General features: G+C 40.7%; 1 protein-coding gene across 4 annotated transcripts in view; it reads left to right on the top strand.

The window, feature by feature from the left end:
* DENND1A (DENN domain containing 1A) overlaps positions 1–23,422 on the top strand; it is a 973,091-nt gene that overhangs the window by 37,055 nt on the left and 912,614 nt on the right. For all 4 annotated transcript variants that reach the window (XM_073590695.1, XM_073590694.1, XM_073590697.1 and 1 more), the window contains exon 2: positions 18,112–18,182. In XM_073590695.1, coding sequence (XP_073446796.1) covers positions 18,112–18,182 — 71 coding nt within the window. The remainder of the gene's footprint in view (positions 1–18,111; positions 18,183–23,422) is intronic.

Genomic DNA, 23,422 nt, shown 5'->3' with positions numbered 1-23,422 from the left:
CTCAGGACAAATTGCAAAACAATTTTTGGGGTCCAATTTCTCCTGTTACCCTTAGGAAAATAAAAAATTGGGGGCAAAAATATCATTTTTGTGGAAAAAAATGATTTTTTTATTTTCACGTCCGAGTGTTATAAACTTCTGTGAAGCACTTGGGGGTTCAAAGTGCTCACCACACATCTAGATAAGTTCCGTGGGGGGTCTAGTGTCCAAAATGGGGTCACTTGTGGGGAGTTTCAATAGTTTAGGTACATCAGGGGCTCTCCAAACGCACATGACACCCGCAGACCATTCCATCAAAGTCTGCATTCCAAAACGTCACTGCTTCCCTTCCGAGCCCCGACGTGTGTCCATACAGTAGTTTTCTCCCACATATGGGGTGTCAGCGTACTCAGGCCAAATTGGACAACAACTTTTGGGGGTCCAATTTCTCCTGTTACCCTTGGGAAAATGAAAAAATTGGGGACTAATTGATCATGTTTCTGGAAAAAATATGATTTTTTTATTTTCATGCCCTGGCATTATAAACTTCAGTGAAGCCCTTGGGGGTTCAAAGTGCTCACCTCACATCTAGATAAGTTCCTTAGTGGGTCTAGTTTTCAAAATGGGGTCATTTGTGGGGGGTTTCCACTGTTTAGGTACATTAGGGGCTCTCCAAAGGCAACATGACACCCGCAGACCATTCCATCAAAGTCTGCATTCCAAAACGTCACTACTTCCCTTCCGAGCCCCGACATGTGCCCATACAGTAGTTTTCTCCCACATACGGGGTATCAGCATACTCAGGACAAATTGGACAACAACTTTTGGGGTCCAATTTCTCCTGGTACCCTTGGGAAAATAAAAAAAATGGTGACTAAAAGATCATGTTTGTGGAAAAAATACGAATTTTTTATTTTCACGCCCGGGCGTTATAGAATCATAGAATCATAGAATCGTAGAGTTGGAAGGGACCTCCTGGGCCATCTGGTCCAACCCCCTGCTCAAAGCAGGATTCGCTAAATCATCCCAGTTAGATGTCTGTCCAGCTTCTGTTTGAAGACTTCCATTGAAGGAGAACTCACCACTTCTCGTGGCAGCCTGTTCCACTCATTGATCACTAACTGTCAAAAAGTTTTTTCTAATATCTAATCTGTGTCTCCTCCCATTCAGCTTCATCCCATTGCTTCTAGTCTTTCCTTGTGCAAATGAGAATAAAGTTGATCCTTCTACAATGTGACAGCCCTTTAGATATTTGTAGACAGCTATTAAGTCTCCTCTCAGTCTTCTCTTTTGCAAACTAAACATTCCCAAATCCTGCAACCTTTCCTCATAAGACAGGGTTTGCAGACCGGTCACCATTCTGGTCGCTCTTTTCTGAACTTGCTCCAGTTTGTTGATGTCTTTTTTAAAATGTGGTGCCCAAAATTGGACACAATATTCCAGATGAGGTCTGACCAAAGAGGAGTAGAGGGAAATAATTACTTCATGTGATCTAGACTGTATGCTTCTGTTAATACATCCTAGAATTGCATTTGCCTTTTTTGCTGCTGCATCACACTGTTGACTCATATTCAGTCTGTGATCTATTAGTATACCCAAGTCTTTTTCACATGTGCTGTCACTTAGACCTATTCCTCCCATTCTATATATGCTTTTTTCATTTTTATTGCCCAGATGTAGTACTTTGCATTTCTCCCTGTTAAAAACCATTCTGTTAGTTGCTGCCCACTTCTCCAGTTTATTTAAATCTTTTTGAATCCTCTCTCTCTCTTCTCTAGTATTAGCTATCCCTCCTAGCTTTGTGTCATCAGCAAATTTAATCAGTTTACCCTCAATTCCTTCATCTAAATCGTTGATAAAGATGTTGAACAATACAGGGCCCAGGACAGAGCCCTGTGGTACCCCACTTGAGACATTCTTCCAACTGGATGTGCAGCCATTTACGACCACTCTTTGGGTCCGATCACTAAGCCAGTTATGAATCCACCTAACAGTTGCCTTGTCCATTCCATTCTTAGTCATTTTTTCAATAAGGATTGTATGAGAGACTTTGTCAAATGCTTTGCTGAAGTCAAGATATACTATATCTACAGCATTTCCTTGATCCACCCAATCAGTAATACCGTCATAGAAGGAAATTAAATTAGTCTGACATGACTTATTAGTTACAAACCCATGCTGACTCTGTTTAATCACTTCATTCTTATCCAGGTATTGACATACATGTTGTTTAATAATTTGTTCAAAGATCTTTCCTGGTATAGAAGTCAGACTCACCGGCCTATAGTTGCCTGGGTCCACCTTCTTCCCCTTTTTGAAGATAGGAACAACATTTGCTCTTCTCCAGTCTTCTGGCACTTCTCCTGTTCTCCAAGAATTTTCAAAGATTATGGAGAGGGGTTCAAAAATTTCTTCTGCTATCTCCTTCAGTACTCTGGGGTGTAATTCATCTGGACCTGGAGACTTGAATTCATTTAGGTTAGCTAAGTGTTTCCTCACTATCTTTCTGTTTATAGATATCCTGGATTCTTCTATTCCCTTAATAGGACAGTGAAGAACAGTTGATGTTACATTTCCTTTCTGAGAGAAAACAGATGCAAAATAGGAATTTAAAAGTTCAGCCTTCTCAACATCCTGTCTTACCATTTCATCATTTTCATCCTGTAAAAATCCTATAGCATCTTTGACTTTTCTTTTACTTTTGACATATCCCCAAAATCCTTTATTATTGCTTTTGACATCTCTTGCAAGCCTCAATTCATTTTCAGCTTTAGATAATCTGATTTGTGCCCTGCAGGTTCTGCAGACAGCATTATATTCTTCTTTAGATATGCCTCCCTCTTTCCATTTTATAAACATTTTTTTCTTCCTTTTTAGCATGTGCTTAAGTTCTGTGTTCATCCATCCTGGTTTCCTTAAATGCTTCCTATTCTTCCCTCTTTTCGGAATTGTTAACAACTGTGCTTTGAGAATTTCATTTTTCAAGATTTCCCATCCTTCCTGGACATTTTTGTCTTTAAGGATATCCAGCCATTGGATCCCTCCAATTCTCTTTCTGAATCCCTTAAAATCTGCCTTTCTGAAATCTAACCTTGACGTCTGAGTCTTCACAGGTCTTCCGCCTCTAGTTATCCAAAATTCTAAAATAGCATGGTCGCTACCTCCTAGGGTCCCAGCCACTTTTACCTCCTCAACCATTTCCTCCCTGTTTATAAGGATTAGATCCAAGGTAGCAGTTCCCCTTGTTTTCTCCTTTACCTTTTGGAAGATAAAGTTGTCAGCAAGAGAGGATAAGAATTTCCTTGACCTGTTAGTTTTGCCTGAGAGAGATTCCCAACAAATGTCTGGATAGTTGAAATCTCCCATGACAACTATGTCATATTTTTTGGAGAACTTGGCCATTTGATGCATAAAGAGTTCATCCATATCTTCAGGTTGCACAGGCGGCCTGTAGTAAATGCCTACAATGGTGTCCTTTCCATTGTTCTGTCCTTGTATTCTTACCCAAACAGTGTCCACAGAACTCCCAGTCTCTGAAGCTTCAATCTCTGTGCAGATATACGCGTTTCTAACATACAATGCGACACCTCCTCCTCGTTTATCAAGTCTGTTTCTTGCAAATAAGTTGTATCCTTCTAGTCTTGTATTCCAATCATGTGTATTGTCCCACCAAGTTTCAGTGATTCCAATGACATCATATTTCTTTTCCTGTGTTAGTAGTTCCAATTCTCCTTGTTTGTTGCCCATGCTTTGTGCATTAGTATAGAAACATTTTAGTTTGTGATTGGTTTCTCTTTCTCCAATATTTTTATTAATTAGATTCTTTCATCTTTGTTCTTCCTTTCCACTTCTAATAGCAGAGTTCTCAATAGCATTTGTCAGGTGTATGGCTTTTTCTGGTCTTTTGCTTCCCTTCCCATGTTGTTCTAGTTTAAAGCTCTCCTTACAAGTGTAGCAAGGCGACTTCCAAATACCTGCTTTCCAGTCTTCGTAAGGTGCACCCCATCTCTAGCAAGTAGTCCATCGTATAAGTAGTTCACTCCGTGATCCAGAAATCCAAATAGTTGCTGACGGCACCATCGACGTAGCCAGTTGTTCACCTGCAGAATCTTATTCCACCTCCTTGTTCCATGGCCATCCACTGGGAGGATGGAAGAGAAGATCACCTGCGCTCCCAGTTCTTTCACTTTCTTGCCTAAGTCTTCAAAGTCTCTGCAGATGGTTTCCAGGTCGTTTCTTGCGGTGTCATTTGTCCCCACATGTAGTAGCAGGAATGGGTAGTCATCTGTAGGTCTGAAGAGTCCTGATATCCTGTCAGACACATCTTTAATTTTTGCACCTGGAAGACAGCACATTTCTCTTGAAGTTATATCCGGTCTGCAGATAGCAGCCTCTGTTCCTCTCAACAGGGAATCCCCCATGACCACCACTCTCCGTTTCTTCTTCACAACATTTTTCTTTCTCCATCCAGGAGGACTCTGAAGGCGTACAAGGTTGCTGTTTGTTGGCAAAGTCTTATCCTGATGTATTTCTTCATCGTTTTCCTGCGTGAGAGCCTGGTACTGGTTTCTGAGCAGTATGGGTGCTGACTGCCTCCTGATCCTCCTGCTTCTCTGGGTCACATGTCTCCATTCCTCTGTTTCTTCAGGTGCACTTCGAATTTCTTCTCTTTCTGTAACATGAAGAGATAATTCTGCTCTGTCCAAGAACTCTTCACCTTCCTTAATGATCTTCAACGTAGCTAACCTCTCTTCGAGATTTTGCAACTTTTCCTCCAACAGGGTCACAAGCTTGCATTTGTGGCATGTGAAGTTTGGCTTTTCCACTGGTAAATCTGTGAACATGTAGCAAGAAATGCAGCTCACCAAATGGCTCCTGGCCTCTTCCATCTTGAGATTTCTTAAAAACGATGAAAGATGAGCCAAAATTCGCGCGCCGATAGCCAAAACCCAGTGATCGTTGAGCTCACGGAGACTCTTCACTTATCCCAGAAGGCACTGGGAATATGCAAATGATCTCCTCAAGACTCTTCCCCTGGTTTTCCGATTTCCTCTTTTCAGCTGCAACGGCCAAAACCCAGTGATCGTTGAGCTCGCGGAGACTCTTCACTTATCCCAGAAGGCACTGGGAATATGCAAATGATCTCCTCAAGACTCTTCCCCTGGTTATAAACTTCTGTGAAGCACTGGGGGGTTCAAAGTGCTTACCACACATCTAGATAAGTTCCTTGGGGGGTCTAGTTTACAAAATGGTGTCATTTGTGGGGGGTTTCCACTGTTTAGGTACATTAGGGGCTCTCCAAAGGCAACATGACACCCGCAGACCATTCCATCAAAGTCTGCATTCCAAAACGTCACTACTTCACTTCCGAGCCCCGACGTGTGCCCATACAGTAGTTTTCTCCCACATATGGGGTATCAGCATACTCAGGACAAATTGGACAACAACTTTTGGGGTCCAATTTCTCCTGGTACCCTTGGGAAAATAAAAAAATGGTGACTAAAAGATCATGTTTGTGGAAAAAATACAAATTTTTTATTTTCACGCCCGGGCGTTATAAACTTCTGTGAAGCACTGGGGGGTTCAAAGTGCTCACCACACATCTAGATAAGTTCCTTGGGGGGTCTGGTTTACAAAATGGTGTCATTTGTGGGGGGTTTCCACTGTTTAGGTACTTTAGGGGCTCTCCAAAGGCAACATGACACCCGCAGACCATTCCATCAAAGTCTGCATTCCAAAACGTCACTACTTCCCTTCCGAGCCCCGACGTGTGCCCATACAGTAGTTTTCTCCCACATATGGGGTATCAGCATACTCAGGACAAATTGGACAACAACTTTTGGGGTCCAATTTCTCCTGGTACCCTTGGGAAAATAAAAAAATGGTGACTAAAAGATCATGTTTGTGGAAAAAATACGAATTTTTTATTTTCACGCCCGGGCGTTATAAACTTCTGTGAAGCACTCGGGGGGTCAAAGTGCTCACCACACGTCTAGATAAGTTCCTTAGGGGGTCTAGTTTCCAAAATGGTGTCATTTGTGGGGGGTTTCCACTGTTTTGGTACATCAGGAGTTTTCCAAACGCGACATGGTGTCCGATCTCAATTCCAGCCAAAAACGTCAAATGGCGCTGCTTCCCTTCCGAGCTATGCCATGCGCCCAAATAGTGGTTTACCCCCACATGTGGGGTATCCGCGTACTCAGAACAAATTGCACAATAACTTTTACGGTCCTGTTACCCTTGGAAAAATAAGAATTGAGGGTGAAAAGATCATTTTTGTGGAAAAAATATGATTTTTTAATTGTAAGGCTTTATGTTATAAACTTCTGTGAAGCCCATGGGGGTTCAAAGTTCTCACCACACATCTAGATAAGTTCCTTAGGGGGTCTAATTTCCAAAATGGTGTCATTTGTGGGGGATTTCCACTGTTTTGGTACATCAGGGGTTTTCCAAACGCGACATGGTGTCCGATCTCAATTCCAGCCAAAAACGTCAAATGGCACTGCTTCCCTTCCGAGCTCTGCCATGCGCCCAAATAGTGGTGTACCCCCACATGTGGGGTATCAGCGTACTCAGGACAAATTGCACAATAACTTTTAGGGTCCTGATACCCTTGGGAAAATAAAAATTGGGGTGAAAAGATCATTTTTGTGGAAAAAATATGATTTTTTAATTGTACCGCTGTACGTTATAAACTTCTGTAAAGCCCTTGTAGGTTCAAAGTTCTCACCACATATCTAGATAAGTTCCTTGGGGGGTTTAGTTTCCAAAATGGGGTCACTTGTAGGGGGTTTCCACTGTTTAGGTACATCAGGGACTCTCCAAACGTGACATGGCGTCCAATCTGAATTCCAGCCAATTTTGCATTGAAAAAGTCAAACGGCGCTCCTTCCATTCTGAGCTCTGCCATGCACCGAAACAGTGGTTCCCCCCCACATATCAGGTATCTGCGTACTCAGGACAAATTGCACAATAACTTTTGCAGTCCAATTTCTCCTGTTACCCTTGGTAAAATAAAAAAAATTGAACCTGAAGTATTTTTTTTATGAAAAAAAGTTAGATGTTCATTTTTTTTTAAATATTCAAAAAAATTCCTGTGACGCACCTAAAGGGTTAATAAACTTCTTGAATGTGGTTTTGAGCACTTTAAGGGGTGCAGTTTTTAGAATGGTGTCACTTTTGGGTATTTTCTATCATATAGACCCCTCAAAGTGGCTTCAAATGTGATGTGGTCCTAAAAATAAAATGGTGTTGTAAAAATGAGAAATCGCTGGTCAACTTTTAACCCTTATAACTTCCTAACAAAAAAAAATTTTGGTTCCAAAATTGTGCTGATGTAAAGTAAACATGTGGGAAATGTTAGATATCAAGTTTTTTGTGTGCCGTATCTCTGTGATTTAAGGGCATAAAAATTCAAAGTTGGAAAATTGCGAAATTTTCAAAATTTTCGCCAAATTTCCGTTTTTCTCACAAATAAACGCAAGTTATTTGAATGAAATTTTACCACTAACATGAAGTACAATATGTCACGAGAAAACAATGTCTGGATCACCGGGATCCATGGAAGCGTTCCAGAGTTATGGCCTCATAAAGGTACAGTGGTCAGAATTGTAAAAATTGGCCCGGTCATGAACGTGCAAACCACCCTTGGGGGTGAAGGGGTTAAACTGTGTTCCAAATTATTATGTAAAAAGAGTTTAGGAGTGATAAGGTTAGACTTTTTTTGTTTGTCATTTAAACTCATTGATGGTGATGTGTGTCAGGGCTCTTTATATCACTGAAAGCAATTGCAGATACCTGTGCAAATTAGTTTGGCAGGTGTGTCCAAATAAAGGCAAGACTACTTAAGAAGGCTGTTCCACATTATTAAGCAGCCTACATTTTTTGCCAAAATGGGAAAGAAAAAGGATGTGTCGGCTGCTGAGAAGCAACAAATTGTGGAGTATTTAGGTCAAGGCATGACTACAATCAACATTGCCAAGACACTTCATCGTGATCATCGCACAATCAAGAAGTATGTAGCTGATTCCCAGCACACACGTGTGCGTGCTGATAAGGAAAAATTGAGGACTCTTTCCAACAGGCAATTGCATCAGGTTAAAAGAGCAGCTGCAAAAATGCCTTGTCATAGCAGCAGACAAGTTTTTGAAGCTGATGGTGCCTCCAACGTCCCCCGAACAACAAGATGCAGGGTCCTTCAGAGGTTTGCAGCTGTGCATAAGCCATCCTGTCGACCACCTCTATCCACTGCACACAAGCAGAAGCGGCTCCAGTGGGCCAAACGATACATGAAGACTGACTTCCAAACTGTTTTGTTCACCGATGAGTGCCGTGCAACGCTCGATGGTCCAGATGGATGGAGTGGAGATGGCTGGTTGATGGACACCCCATGAAAACACGGCTAAGGTGCCAACAAGGAGGAGGTGGAGTAATGGTTTGGGCTGGAATCATGGGGAGAGAGATTGTCGGCCCCTTTAGGATCTCTGAAGGGGTAAAGATGAATTCCATAATCTATGTGGAGTTTCTAAAACAGCACTTCCTGCCATTGTTCAAGAGGAAGAACCGTGCTTTCCGCAGCAAGATCATTTTCATGCATGATAATGCACCGTCTCATGCTGCAAATAACACATCTGCATCTCTGGCTGCTAGGGGCATAAAAGAGGACAAACTTATGGTGTGGCCACCATCTTCCCCTGACCTCAACCCCATTGAGAACCTCTGGAGCATCATCAAAAGGAGTGTCTATGATGGCGGGAGGCAGTTCACATCTAAGCAACAGCTCTGGGAGGGTATTCTGTCCACATGCAAAACAATTGAAGCACAAACCATCCAAAAACTGACAAATTCAGTGAACGAGAGAGTTCAGAAGCTTCTTTCGCACAAGGGGTCCTATGTGCAAATGTAACATCACCTAGAATAAAGTTTTGACTTGAAAACTGTTTGATTTCATTTTGTAATAAGCTGATAATGCTTATAACTTCACAATTGACCATTTTTTGTTCAAAATAAAAATAAAAAGGTTGAAAACTCTGCTGTGCATAATAATTTGGAACATGCATTTTGAGTGTTTCTTATTTTTAAAAATATACTGTTTTCAAAGGCAGTTTGTTCAAAAACATTGCAATTATACTAGAATATTAGATGACTGGAAAATAACAATGACTGCAATTCATATAGGTAATTTAGAGAAAATATGAGGAAATATTTTTTGCATAATAATTTGGAACACAGTGTATATATATTGGAAAAGAAAAATCCCCTTCTGCAAGCAATATATATATATATATATATATATATATATATATATATATATATATATATATATATATATGGGGAGGTGACCTATGACCTACGTGTACATCTTTGGTCGTAAAGGGATTAAACACAGGTTGTAATATAACAAAATAGGTAAAAAGCCAAGGGGGTTAATACTTTCGCAAGCCGCTGTATATGGTGCTAATTGTAAGACAATATTACTGTATGTGGCCAATTGGGGGAAACAAATTTTAAAAAGTGTAAATATATGTGTGAATATATATATATATATATATATATATATATATATATATATATTATATAAAATTTACAAATCATGAAAAAATATTTTGCCACTAAAAATGCTGTTTTATAAATATGTAAAGTAAACAAAAACGTGCACATTTGTTATCGTCACATCCTTAATGACCCAAAAAATAAAACTTTTCCATAGCACATATGGTGAATGCCATTTAAAAGAATAAAATAAACACGGCAAAAATGTTGAAAAAAAATGATCAAAGATGTATAGAAAAAAAAGGTATCACTAAAAATTCACTTTGTCTTGCAATGAATGCGGCCAACCAAATTCAAATGTTTTCTATTTGTAGCCCATATACCCAACCGAGCTTGAGGCCCCTGGTGTAGACCAAGGACAATATACATGTCCTCCCCTGTTTTATGTAAATCATTGCTGTTTGTGTGGGGGTTGAGCTTTGCCTAGGCTCACATACCTGCCATTTAAATGAATGGCTGCCCCTGTATGTATGTCCTGGGTCAGCAAATCTTTTTTTTTTCTTCTGGTCTGTGAAGGAGACAGAGCAGGTGAGACCCAGCTGTGAGGCTCATATGACGTTATATGCCATATATGCAGTGTTTAAAGGAAAATTAAAGCGGCATAATATAGGGTCAGAAATTCAAATTCTAGCAATTATCAACTATTGAGTTGCTTGCTACAGTTTTGATAAAATCACTGTTTTATCTCCTCCATATCTACCAGTTGTTCTGCTGAGTGCTGTATAACCCCACCCACATATCTATTTTTGGCAGCTTTCTGTGTACACAGTGCATAGGCAGAAAGCAGATGTGGGGGCGGGGTTATACAGATCTTATGAATTTAGATTACTACGTGGAAGCAGGTTTATTAGTCCTCTAGTGATAATCTCTTGCTGGTCAAAATGTGATTTTATCAAAACTATAGTGTCATAGATGTAATGGTAAAATATATAAAGCCTTCTATTAAAAAGGGACGTGTCACCTTATTGTATACTAGTAGAATACCCGCAGCCTCGCTCGTGGAAAATATGTTAAATTGTTGGTTATGGTAGATAAAGTAAAATTTTCAGTGTCACCCTGAAATTGACATTTTCAGAGTGCTACAGTAAATTTTTCTTTCCACTTTAAATTTTTATTATTTTGGCATGTTACTAATTTGTCGTAACATTGATGTGAACAAAAACTTTTTTTTTAAACCCCTTTCTGCCATCTGGCGTACTATCCCGTCCACGGTACCTGGGCCCGTATGACCGGGGACGGGATAGTACGTCACCGCGATCAGTGGCGCTCACGGGGGGAGCGCCGCTGATCACGGCCGGGTGTCAGCTGATTATCACAGCTGACACCTGGCACTATGTGCCAGGAGCGGTCACAGACTGCCCCCGGCACATTAACCCCCGACACATTGCGATCAGACATGATCGCAGTGTACCTGGGGCACAGGGAAGAATCGTGTAGGGAGGGGGCGCATTGCGATGTGCAGGGTGGTGGCTTTCTCAGTGCCTGCTGAGAGCAGGCGCTGAGAAAGCATGCAGCATTGCCTGCAGATCGCTGATCTGACAGTGCACTGCAAAGTGTCAGATCAGCAATCTGACACTTTATTATATTGTCCCACACTGGGACAATATAATAAAGTAAAAAAAAAATCAACTGTAAAAATAATTACAGTAAAAATCCTAAATAAATAAATTAAAAAAAATTCCCTAATAAATTCTTTTTTTTTTTTTGTAAATAAAAAAACAAAACAATAAATCTACATATTTAGTATCGCCGCGTCCGTAACGACCTGCCCTATAAGCTTGTCCCACTAGTTAACCCCTTTAGTGAGCTCCTTTAAAAAAAAACTAACAAAGCAAAAAATGCTTTATCATCATACCGCCGAACAAAAAGTGCAATAACGCGCGATCAAAAAGACAAATATAAATAACCATGCTACCCCTGAAAACGTCATCTTGTTCCGGAAAAAACGAGCCACCATACAGCGTCATCAGCGAAAAAATAAAAAAGTTATAGCTCGCAGAATAAAGCGATGCAAAAATAATTATTTTTTATATAAAATTGTTTATGTTGTATAAAAGCGCCAAAACATAAAAAAAATGATATACAAGAGGTATCGCTGTTATCGTACTAACCCGAAGAATAAAACAGCTTTATCAATTTTACCACACGCGGAAAGGTGTAAACGCCCCCCCCCAAAAGAAATTCATGAAATGCTGCTTTTTGTTCTTTCTGCGTCCCAAAAATCGGGATAAAAAGCAATAAAAAAAAGTCACGTGCCCGAAAATGGTACCAATAAAAACATCAACTCATCCCGCAAAAAATAAGACCTCACATGACTTTGTGGGTCAAAATACGGAAAAATTATAGCTCTCAAAATGTGGTGATGCAAAAACTATTTTTACAATAAAAAGCGTCTTTTAGCGTGTGACAGCTGCCAAACATAAAAACCCGCCATAAATAGTAAATCAACCCCTCCTTTATCACCCCCTTAGTTAGGGAAAAATAATAAAATTAAAAAAAATATAAATTTCCATTTTCCCATTAGGGTTAGGGGTGTGTTGGGGTTGGAGTTGGAATTGGGGGGTTTCCACTGTTTACGCACATCAGGGACTCTCCAAACGCAACATGTCTGATCTCAATTCCAGCCAATTCTGCGTTGAAAAAGTCAAATGGTGCTCCTTCCATTTCAAGATCTGCCATGCACCCAAACAGTGGTTTACCTCCACATACGGGGTATCAGCCTACTCAGGACAAATTGAAAAACAACTTTTGGGGTCTAATTTCTCTTGTTACCCTTGGGAAAATAAAAAAATTGGGGACTAAAAGATCATGTTTGTGGAAAAAATGATTTTTTTATTTTCACACCCGGGCGTTATAAACTTTTGTGAAGCACTTGAGGGTTCAAAGTGCTCACCACACATCTAGATAAGTTCCCTGGGGGGTTTAGTTTACAAAATTAGGTCAGCTGTGGTTTCTTTTCACAGTTTAGGCACATCAGGGGCTCTCCAAACGTGACATGACACCCGCAAACCATTCCATCAAAGTCTGCATTCCAAAACGTCACTACTTCCCTTCCGAGCCCTGACGTGTGCCCATAGAGTAATTTTCTCCCACATATGGGGTATCAGCGTACTCAGGACAAATTGGACAACAACTTTTGGGGTCTAATTTCTCCTGTTACCCTTGGAACAATAAAAAATTGGGGACTAAAAGATCATGTTTGTGGAAAAAATGTGATTTATTTTATTTTTTTTCCACGCCTGGGCGTTATAAACTTCTGTGAAGCACTTTGGGGTTCAAAGTGCTCACCACACATCTAGATAAGTTCCTTGGGGTGTCTAGTTTCCAAAATGGGGTCACTCGTGGGGGGTTTCCACTGGTTAGGCACATCAGGGGCTCTCCAAACGCGACATGGCTCCCAATCTCAATTCCAGCCAATTTTGCGTCAAACGGTGCTCCTTCCCTTCTAAGCTCTGCCATGCGCCCAAACAGTGGCTTACCCCCACATATGGGGTATCAGCGTACTCAGGGCAAATTGCACAATAACTTTTGGGGTCCTGTTTCCCTTGGGAAAATAACAATTGGGGTGAAAAGATCATTTTTGTGGAAAAAATATGATTTTTTAATTTTATGGCTGTACGTTATAAACTTGTGTGAAGCCCATGAGGGATCAAAGTTTTCACCACATATCTAGATAAGTTCCTTGGGGGGTCCAGATTCCAAAATGGTTTCATTTGTTGGGGTTTTCCACTGTTTAGGCACATCAGGGGCTTTCGAAACGTGACATGGCGTCCGATCTCAATTCCGGCCAATTTTGCGTTGAAAAAGTCAAATGGCGCTCCTTCCCCTTCGAGCTCTGCCATGCGCTGAAACAGTGGTTACCCCCCACATATCAGGTATCAGTGTACTCAGGACGAATTGCACAATAACTTTTGCAGTCCAATTTCTCCTGTTACCCTTGGTAAAATAAAAAAAATTGGACCTGAAGTAATTTTTTGTGTGAAAAAGTTAAATGTTTATTTTTTTTTTTTTAAACATTCAAAAAATTCCTGTAAAGCACCTGAAGGGTTCATGAACTTCTTAAATGTGGTTTTGAGCACCTTAAGGGGTGCAGTTTTTAGAATGGTGTCACTTTTGGGTATTTTCTATCATATAGACCCCTCAAAGTGACTTCAAATGTGATATGGTCCCTAAAAATAAAGTGGTGTTGTAAAAATGAGAAATCGCTGGTTAAATTTAACCCTTATAACTTCCTAACAAAAAAAAAATTTCGTTCCAAAATTGTGCTGATCTAAAGTAAACATGTGGGAAATGTTACTTAAGTTTTTTGTATGCCATATCTCTGTGATTTAAGGGCATAAAAATTTAAAGTTGGAAAATTTTGAAATTTTTGCCAAATTTCCATTTTTTTCACAAATAAACGCAAGTTATATGAATGAAATTTTACCACTAACATGAAGTACAATATGTCACGAGAAAACGGTGTCAGAATCACCAGGATCCATGGAAGCGTTCCAGAGTTATTACATCATAAAGGGACAGTGGTCAGAATTGTAAAAATTGACCAGGTCATGAACGTGCAAACCACCCTTGGGGGGTAAAGGGGTTAATTTCAACATTTTTATTGATTTTACATATTCAATACATATTATGTAGTATAAACTATTACAACAATTTTTTGAACTATTTTTTTTTTTAATCAAAAATGAAAATGTATGCACCTTACACAAACATATAAAACATTTACACCCAATTAGCAACATAGTGCAAACCTTCCCCCCCTCCCTTCAGTGTAATCTATAAGTAGTTCACGGACAAAAGAGTAAAATTGGTTTACAGTTAAACAACTATCTATTCTAGTGCTTTTTGGTAAACATTGTTTCTGGTTTTACCTTCAGGTGCATATGTGAAAAGATTTTTGAGGTTACCCACTCTGTAGCAAACAACGTACAACTGTCCATGTGAAAAACACGGGCTCTCTAACTTAATGCCAGCTACTTTAAGTGATTGACATGCATGTGTGGTCTTTGCGTGCGTGCGTGTGGTATTTATGGGGTGGCGTTGTGGCATTTGTGGAGTGGTGTTTGTGTTGTGTGTGTTTAGAGTTGGCTGGTGTTTGTGTGGTGTGTTTGTGGCATTTGTGTGGTGTTGTGCAAATGGGTTGGTGTTTGTGTGCTGTCTGTGTGATGTTTGTACGCCGTTTGTGAAATGTTTGTGTTGTGTGTGGTGGTGCGGCCCCTTTAGAAGCAACACTTTGGCGCCGTTGCTATAAGACATAACTTTTGTTTTCCTCTCAGCACTTTTACTTTCACCTTCACATTTCCCCATCATATGTATAGGGCCTAACTTCGAGGGCCCCAATCTCATGACGAGGGGAAGCTAGCGAGATTTACCATGTGCAGTGTTCTGCTCCTGGGGGTGGAGAGGGGGGCGTGCCAAATTTCACCCAAATCGTGCGAGAACTGTGGATTTGTATAGCGCGGGCTGCTACAGATTTCACATTTCCCCATTAAATGTATAGGGCCTAACTTCAGGGGCCCCAGTCTCATGAGGGGGGATGCTAGCGAGATTTAATATGTGCAGTATTCTGCTCCTGTGGGTGGAGAGGGGGCGTGCCAAATTTCACCCAAATCTGGCGAGAACTGTGGATTTGTATAGAGCGGGCTACTACAGATTTTGAGTTTTATATATGTATCCTGAACATTGAAGCTTAATTATAACTTGGGAAAGCAACAAAAGCTAGCTCTCTAAGAATACTACATTTGACTCTTTACAGCTATGACCTCTTGCTGGGAACAGGTAATTGAAGTGGGTTATCTGCTGCAGAGCAGTTAAGTCTGGGCTCAGTGCATACAAGAGACTAGGAGGTGTGACCAATATTTGGCCAAGTAGTGAAGCAGCCTTGACCTCATCCATCAATCATCAGTCAATTGCGAAATTGTCCTTTCGATTGGAGGCAGTGGAGTTTGAGATCCCCCGGATATACAGCAGCCCGGTTAAGTGACCCATTGCTGTAATCAAGGTCTCTATACCTAAATTATGCTGCTTTTACATTAGGTGGCATAAAGCTGCTGACAGATTCCCTTTACTGTCATGAGACCATCTTTAGGAGGCAATATGCCACTATATCACTTATTGAAGAAATGCTTAAATAGAGAACAACGGGGAAAAATATTGAATGTATGTTGCCAGTAATTGTAATGCATTTTATAAGGCTACGTTAACTTATCATAACTGTTGTGTGAACACTATTAATATCAGTTTTTTTTATTAATTAAAAATGTATAAAACAGTCAGCTACCCCCTAACATGAGAAGAGCAGGAAAGAGATAGGCATCGTCTCCAGAAACTACTCAGTTGGCAGAGTCATGTGTGTTTTCAGAGATGGCTGTTGGTGCAGTTCCACGTTATTATAAAATTGTACCTTTATGCTTTTTCACATTATATAATACATATCAAGTCAACATTGATAATCCCTCCAAGCCAATATGGATGCCTAACGTACTTTGCAAATCAGATTCATATTATTACAGACCGTTTGTCTTTTTGTTTTTTTTTCTAAAAATACTGTGAAGAGTAACACTCCATTTTAGTTTATCCCAAAGTTGTTGGATGGGGCTCTGGGTGGCCGGTCATGTTTTTCCACACCAATCTCCTCCATCTATTTCTTTGTAGACCTTGTTTTGTGCACACGCACACAGAAAAGGGCCTTCCCCAAACTGCTAAATTGGTAGCAATATGACAAAAAAGACACGTCACTCCGAGAATTCAGATATGGGGTGCGCAGAAAAGGATACCAGTCCCAATTCAATACAGAAAAAGAAATCCGGCACTCCCAAATGCAGAAAAAATAGTTTTGTTTTATTCACAGCTTAATAATGCACACGGTGTACATTCTATTTGTTACGTTTCGGTCACTATCATGGACCTTCTTCAGACACTGCACCATAGCAGTACAGCATATCTCTGTCAGCGCTTTGTTCCTCCTCCTGCTCTCCTCACAGCTCCACATGAGCAGCTTGCCTACGTTGCTACACGCTATTCTGAACCCACAGTGTCATGTTTTTGGAATATTAACAGGTTTTGCCATTGTCTGAAGACGGTCCATGATAGTGACCGAAACGTAACAAATAGAATGTACACCATATGGATTATTAAGCTGTGAATAAAACAAAACTATTTTGTCTGCATTTGGGAGTGCCGGATTTCTTTTTCTGCTAAATTGGTAGCATACCGTTGTCAAAAACATCTTGCTATGCTGAAGCATTATTGTGGTTTTCTACCTCTTTGATATGGGCGGCCTAACCTATTATTTGAATTGGAGCTATTCTAATCTATCCCGCCGCTGCCACTAAACCGTGTCATAGAGCAGATCTGTTCCACGCCGTACACCTACCTCTGCCGCTACTGCAAACAGGTGATCGGTAGGGGTGCCAAGTGTTGGATCTTTATCTATTTGATATTAACAATTTATTTTAAAGATAGATCAAAACCCCTTTAAGATTTCCCTACTCTGAAACTAAGGGACCTGGGCTAACCCTTGTAGAGCAACCCATTTCATTGCTCTGCCTCCACCAAACCTTGACTGGCACATTGCATCAGGCGGGTAACGTTCTCCTGGCATTCATTAAAACCCAGACTCTGATACCAGAGAAGTGGGATCCATCACTGCACTGAACATGTTTGCACTACTCCAGAGTCCAGTGGTGTCGGCTTTACACCACTCTTTCTGATGCTTGCTATTGTGCTTGGCGATGTAAGGGTTGCATGCCGCTGCTCAGCTATGGAAGCTCTTGGCGGAGTGGTGGGGGCGTAGTTTTGATCTGATGTTATTGTTAGAGGAGCCCTGCAGTTATTGATTTCGCAGAACGTTTTGAACATTTATGCACTTTGTGCATGGTGACTTTGCTCTGTACCTTCACGTGCTCGCCACTTTATGCTTTGGTTCCTAAATGATTCCACTTTTCAGAAATACTCGTACCTGCTTGTATCTAGAAGAGAAGAAACATCAGGAACTGACTTGTTACATCGGTGTTGTCCTATTTCAGGGGCCACGCTCGATTTCTATGAGATCTTTAGAAACGTCCATTCATTCACAGATGTTTGGAAAGACCCAATTCTATTGTCTACGTAGTGTATCTTTATTAAAAGGGATGACATCTGAATGTTGTCTCTAAAAATCCCGAAACATGCAGATGTGGTAAGCATGCAAGTTTCCTTATACACAGAGATGGGGCGGACAAAGCATTGATGCAGCCTGTGGAGCTCCACAGGGTCCCGAGAGATAAAGGGGTCCATCTCTACCTCCAAAGCAGGTGGAATTGCGCATTATGATGAGCGATTTGACTGCCAAGGGCCCATAGATTATTCTTGCACAGGGGCCTTTTCTGTGTATGTCTGCTCCTGCCTAACATGACACATTTTATTTTCCGTCGAGAGGTCGGAGTTGGTGGACAATGTGTATGACCTGCTTCATTGCGTTGCCGTGCCCATGAATATGACTGAGCTATCAGCTTATAGACTATTAAAATAATTTTCTGATTTGCTAAAAAAAACAGGTCATTTACACTTTACAAACTTAAAATCACAATTGTATTTCAGGCAAAACCCGGAGAACACATTTGAAGTGTATGTGGAAGTGACTCGTCCTGGAGAAAATGCATCTAAGCAAGGTATTTGCCTTTTTTTCCTACGACCTTCTACGGTTTGTTAGATGCTTTCTTGGTTATTGGCATTACAAGAATTTAGTTGTAATTTTTCTGTAAATGAAATTAATGGGAAATCACCAGCGTGTGGAAAGGCGTGAAGTATTTTCACCCTGTAGAGAATATTTCATGGAGCTTGAAGTTACCATTAATTCGCAAGCCCCCGAAGGATATCATTGCCGGTGTCTCTTATACTGGCACAGCCACTTTGTAAAGTTGCAACGGTACAACTACACGTAAGATAGTTATTTCAGACTGGCTCCTTCCAAGACAGGCTGCGGTTTCTGTAGGTAGGTAAGGTCCAGGTATCCTCTGTTTTAGATCTTGAAGTGTGGAGGCTCTTGAGAGACACAATTAATGATGTTATGCACACCAGATGTGGCCCTCTGGGTTTAGCCGAGCACCATAGGGAGAATTGGCCAGGAGAAGCCTCCCTGCTCTGCTAAGCAGCTGTAATAGAGCGAGTGCCCTCAGGTTCTGTAACTTCACCCCGCTTCCTCACTTCTGAACAATGCTGGTGCCATTATCCTTCTGTAAGATCCTGTGGCTGTTGCATGTTGGAGGCTTTCGATAATGCCGTTATTTTATAATCTTGCTCGCTCGTCCTTCTAAAATACACAGTGTTTGCTGAATGGCTTACTCATACTGTTATAGATCTGCGATTCGTGGAAAACCTTTTTATTTCTTTTCTATATATATTTTTGTCACTTTTTGAATTATATTGGTCCATAACCTTTCCTATGCTTAGATCGTCTTATTCATCTCCCCGAGATGATTTCATCCTTCTACATCTTCTGCTTTTTTGTAATTTTATTTCTCTTTCAGTCAGGTCCTTTAATTTTAACTGTTTTCAAAAAAAAAAAAAAAAAATGTTTCCAGGCTTGTTTCTGTCAAAAGGGAATCTGTCGCCAGGTATTTCAGAGCATCATTATATAGAGGCAGAAACCATGTTTCCAACCATGTATCACTAACTGGGCTGCTTGCTGCCGTTTTGATAAAAGCACTGTTTTATCTGTTGCAGATCTAGCAATGGTCTGATTAACCCCGCCCACACCACTGATTGGCTGCTTTCTGTGTTCACGATGCATAGGCAGAAAGCTGCCAATCAGATGTTGGGGCGGGGTTATACAGATCTCATGAGTATGGAGGACTGCAAGGCAGCAGGTTTACTAGTTCTCTAGTGATAATCTTCTGTGATTTTATCAAAACTACAACAAGCAGCCCTGTAAGTGACATATTACTGGAATCAGGGTTTCTGTCTGTACATCATGCTGCTCTCAGATTAGTTAACACAAATCTGGCATCTGATTCCCTTTAAAGAGGGCTGGAACCATGGTTGCCTTTCCCCAAGTTATCCTGTTTTGTCAGTTCTTTGTTCATTTTATTTTCGGTGAAAACCACTAATAGCGGCCTTTAAGGTTGAATGCAGTTGTTATGAGTTGCATTAATTTTTCTACTATATGGACCCACACCGGTTGTTGTTGGCCACGCCCACTGGACAGCCGCGTCACTAGACGGGACGCAGCCTCGCTTAATACAAGTGTATGTAGCTAGGCCACTCCCACTAGATTGATCCTGATTGGGGCGTATGTGGAAAGTATACATGCCCTCCAATCCCGGGTCAGAAACCGGCGAATCCTCACAACTCACAGTGTGTGCCCTGGGGGGATTCATAAGTCTGCAGTCACACAGAGGGATAACAGACTTATTGATTTGGACCGGACAACCCGCTTAGCATTTTCAAATGGGGATACTCCAAGGTTTATGTCAGGAAAAGCTCCCGCCATTTAGTCTATGACACTATTCCTTCGTGTTTTTGTGCAATATTCTCACCATTTGTTGGCCAGACAAAAGTCAAAATAACAATTTTTTGACCTTCATTGGGTGACTGGATTTTTCTGTTGTACATGCTTAGCAGATCACAAACCCGATCTGAACAGGGCCTACCATTGCAGGATGACGTACCATTCAGGTTCAGTGAAGAGCTGGTAATACGACACCCATGAGCACTGAAATAGCTAGAAGTACTGGGCATCAAGAGAACTTAAAGTTTGCTGATATTACACTTGAAGATTTCCCACGGACCGAAAACAATAAGACCTCTATCGCCTCTCCACATTATTGGGTTGCAACCCATTTGACTGTTGTGACTTCATAGAGAAAGGGGACGGCCTGAAACGACCTTCAGATGATGCTCAACAGTTGAAATCTGCACACTCTTCTCTAGAAGTGGACAGGCTGATATAAAGTATGGGGAGAAGAGGGTCATTGAGTCCAGGTGCTTTTTTTTAATGTATATTTTTATACATGGGATTTGTAATTAAATTTTAGTCTTCTATCTTGTGTTTGGTTTTGTAGCCATTTACAGAGTTATATTACAGAGGGTATATTTAGGGGGATTAGTAGAGAAAGAACAGGAACCCAATGGCTTGATACTATCAAGATAACGACGAAGAAGACTCTGGTGGACTAGTCTAGGTTTGCACAAGATAGTTCATCCATCAAGTTGCCATGACTTGAGATCGAAATGAAGGCCATTGATATAATAATAGTTCGGAAAAGAAATGCTGATTGAAATTAGGAGGCATTGCCCTACTCTACTAAACGTAGATGTTCAAATTACTGATATGCATTTATTTTCTAAAAGCCATCCAAGTTCTGGTGGCCAGGCTCATTATCTTCTAGTTCTTTTATTTCCTGAGTGTTTTCACCTTACGTTTCAAAGGAGTAGTGTTAAATAATTGGTATTTAGTATCATAGACCGAGAGAGTATTGTAGCAGACTCTCCCACCACTCTCTACCGCCTGACGATGATACGTTCTATTGATGATATAGGATCGACAAGACAAATTGGTGGGATTACGGCATTGAGACCCAAGTCAAACTGGCCACGAAGGAGTTATTACGAACCTTTCCATTCATGCCGTATTGAGGATTAGGAGGGGAAATGCAGCTTATGTGACAAGACAAAGCTTCTTTCACCAACTCTACCACACGCTTTCTCCCCTTCCCTCCAAAACATCCTGCTTTGTTAAAATTAGAGATGACTCTCTTCCACAGAAATCTATTAACTCCAGAGCCAGTTCATCATTGTTTGAGGGCAAAGAAGACCCATTAGCATCTGAAAGACTCGCTCTTCCAATAATTCTGTTCCTACAGGAGTCTGGGAGCGGTTGAAGTACTTCCGTCTTTACTCTAGTAGTTGATTTGTGTGCACAGCTTCCCGAAGCCTGTGAAGATCACCATCGTTGGCCGCAGCTTAATTCTTTTGTACGGCTTCTTTCACAATTATTGCTTTCGGCAAGGAGGTTGTATCCTTGGTCTTCAATATCCAACAGACGATATTGCACCAATTTTAGTGTCTGCTCGTAATGGAGTGAGATCATTGAGGATTTTTTTTGTCATTCTTTACAGAAGCTAACAATGTACAAAGGATAGCTAAGAAGATAAATTACATGTTCTTACAAGATTGTTCTTTTTTCTGTTATTCATATGGCATCATGTACCCCACATTGTAAAAAAAAACAACAACTTTATGAATAGTTTCGATTTAAAAAGATTCAACCATTTTTTATATGTTCAGCTTGAATGTGGCCCCTTAAGATTTGACAAATCCTTGTCTAGTCCAATCAGTCAGTCATCCATCCCTCTCTCTCCCTCTGTCTGTTGGTTGTCGAAAAAGAATGGGCAGGTGGAATTGAGTAACACATGACTTTGAGATGGGACTCGATAAAGTATTTATTTGTAGTTTGTTAAGATAGCAACACATAAGACTGCATGGGGGCTGTATACTCCAAATATCAGAATTTTAAAATTAAAAAAAAATTTTTGGGATACCCACAAAGTGTAGTGTATTTTTTGCTGGCTGCCTGGCCTGAGGCTACAAGTCTGTAGTCACTGTAGTGACTGCAGACTTGTGAATCCTCATAGTGCGCGCACAGTCTGATGTGAGGAACCTCTGGTGCCTGCGCCTGGTGGTAATGTGACCTCAAGAATACAATTTGCATATTTCTGGCCACATTCTGACTAGACACGCCCAACTTCACTCTGTACACTTTCATTGAGCGAGGCTGACGTTTAGTTGGCATGTGACCACATGTATGCAACTCGCATATCTGAGGTCGCAAGTTTTCAATTAGTGACTTCAGAGTTGTACCTTGAGGCCGGACACCCGCTTAACCCCTTAATGACAGCCAATACGTCTTTTAACTGACCTGAGATATGAGAATAGCATCCCCATACTGGTGACAATCCAGCAGCTGTCTGCTGTACACTATAGCTAACAATTTTCTGCATCAACCGACATTAGTGTTTGTTTTGTGCAAATCTCTTTAACCCCTTAGATGCTGCTGTCAATAGTGACTACATTACATAAATGGTTAACAAGGTGTGGAGGCTCCCTCTTTATCCCCATCGGCACCTTGAGATCATGATTGTGTGGTCCTGATGTTTGCCATGGCAATTCATGACCAAAGATCGGCCTTAGACTCTGACGACTGTTTTAACCTGTTCAGAAGTTAGCGGCATTTAGGTGGTAAAAATAGACATTTTCATTTCTGTCATGTCACTTTGCATTAATTCCTGAAAATCACCTGAAGGGTTAATAAACTACCTGACTGCAGTTTTCAATATGTAAGGGGTTGCTGCTTTTAACCCCTTAAGCCCCAAGGGTGGTTTGCACGTTCATGACCGGGCCAATTTTTACAATTCTGACCACTGTCCCTTTATGAGGTAATAACTCTGAAACGCTTCCATGGATCCCGGTGATTCTGACATTGTTTTCTCGTGACATATTGTACTGCATGTTAGTGGTAAAATTTCATTTAAATAACTTGCGTTTATTTGTGAAAAAAAAGGAAATTTGGCGAAAAGTTTGAAAATTTCGCAATTTTCCAACTTTGAATTTTTATGCCCTTAAATCACAGAGATACGGCACACAAAAAACTTAATAAGTAACATTTCCCACATGTTTACTTTACATCAGCACAATTTTGGAACCAATTTTTTTTTTGTTAGGAAGTTATAAGGGTCAAAAATTGACCAGCGATTTCTCATTTTTGCAACACCATTTTATTTTGTACGGACCACACCACATTTGAAGCCACTTTGAGGGGTCTATATGATAGAAAATACCAAAAAGTGACACCATTCTAAAAACTGCACCCCTTAAGGTGCTCAAAACCACATTCAAGAAGTTTATTAACCCT

Source organism: Dendrobates tinctorius, unplaced genomic scaffold, assembly GCF_039654945.1.
Source record: "Dendrobates tinctorius isolate UK_male_01 unplaced genomic scaffold, ASM3965494v1 ptg000120l, whole genome shotgun sequence".
Classification (NCBI taxonomy): domain Eukaryota; kingdom Metazoa; phylum Chordata; class Amphibia; order Anura; family Dendrobatidae; genus Dendrobates; species Dendrobates tinctorius.
Note: the sequence above shows the minus strand (reverse complement) of the source record. Positions and strands in the feature narration are given on the sequence as shown.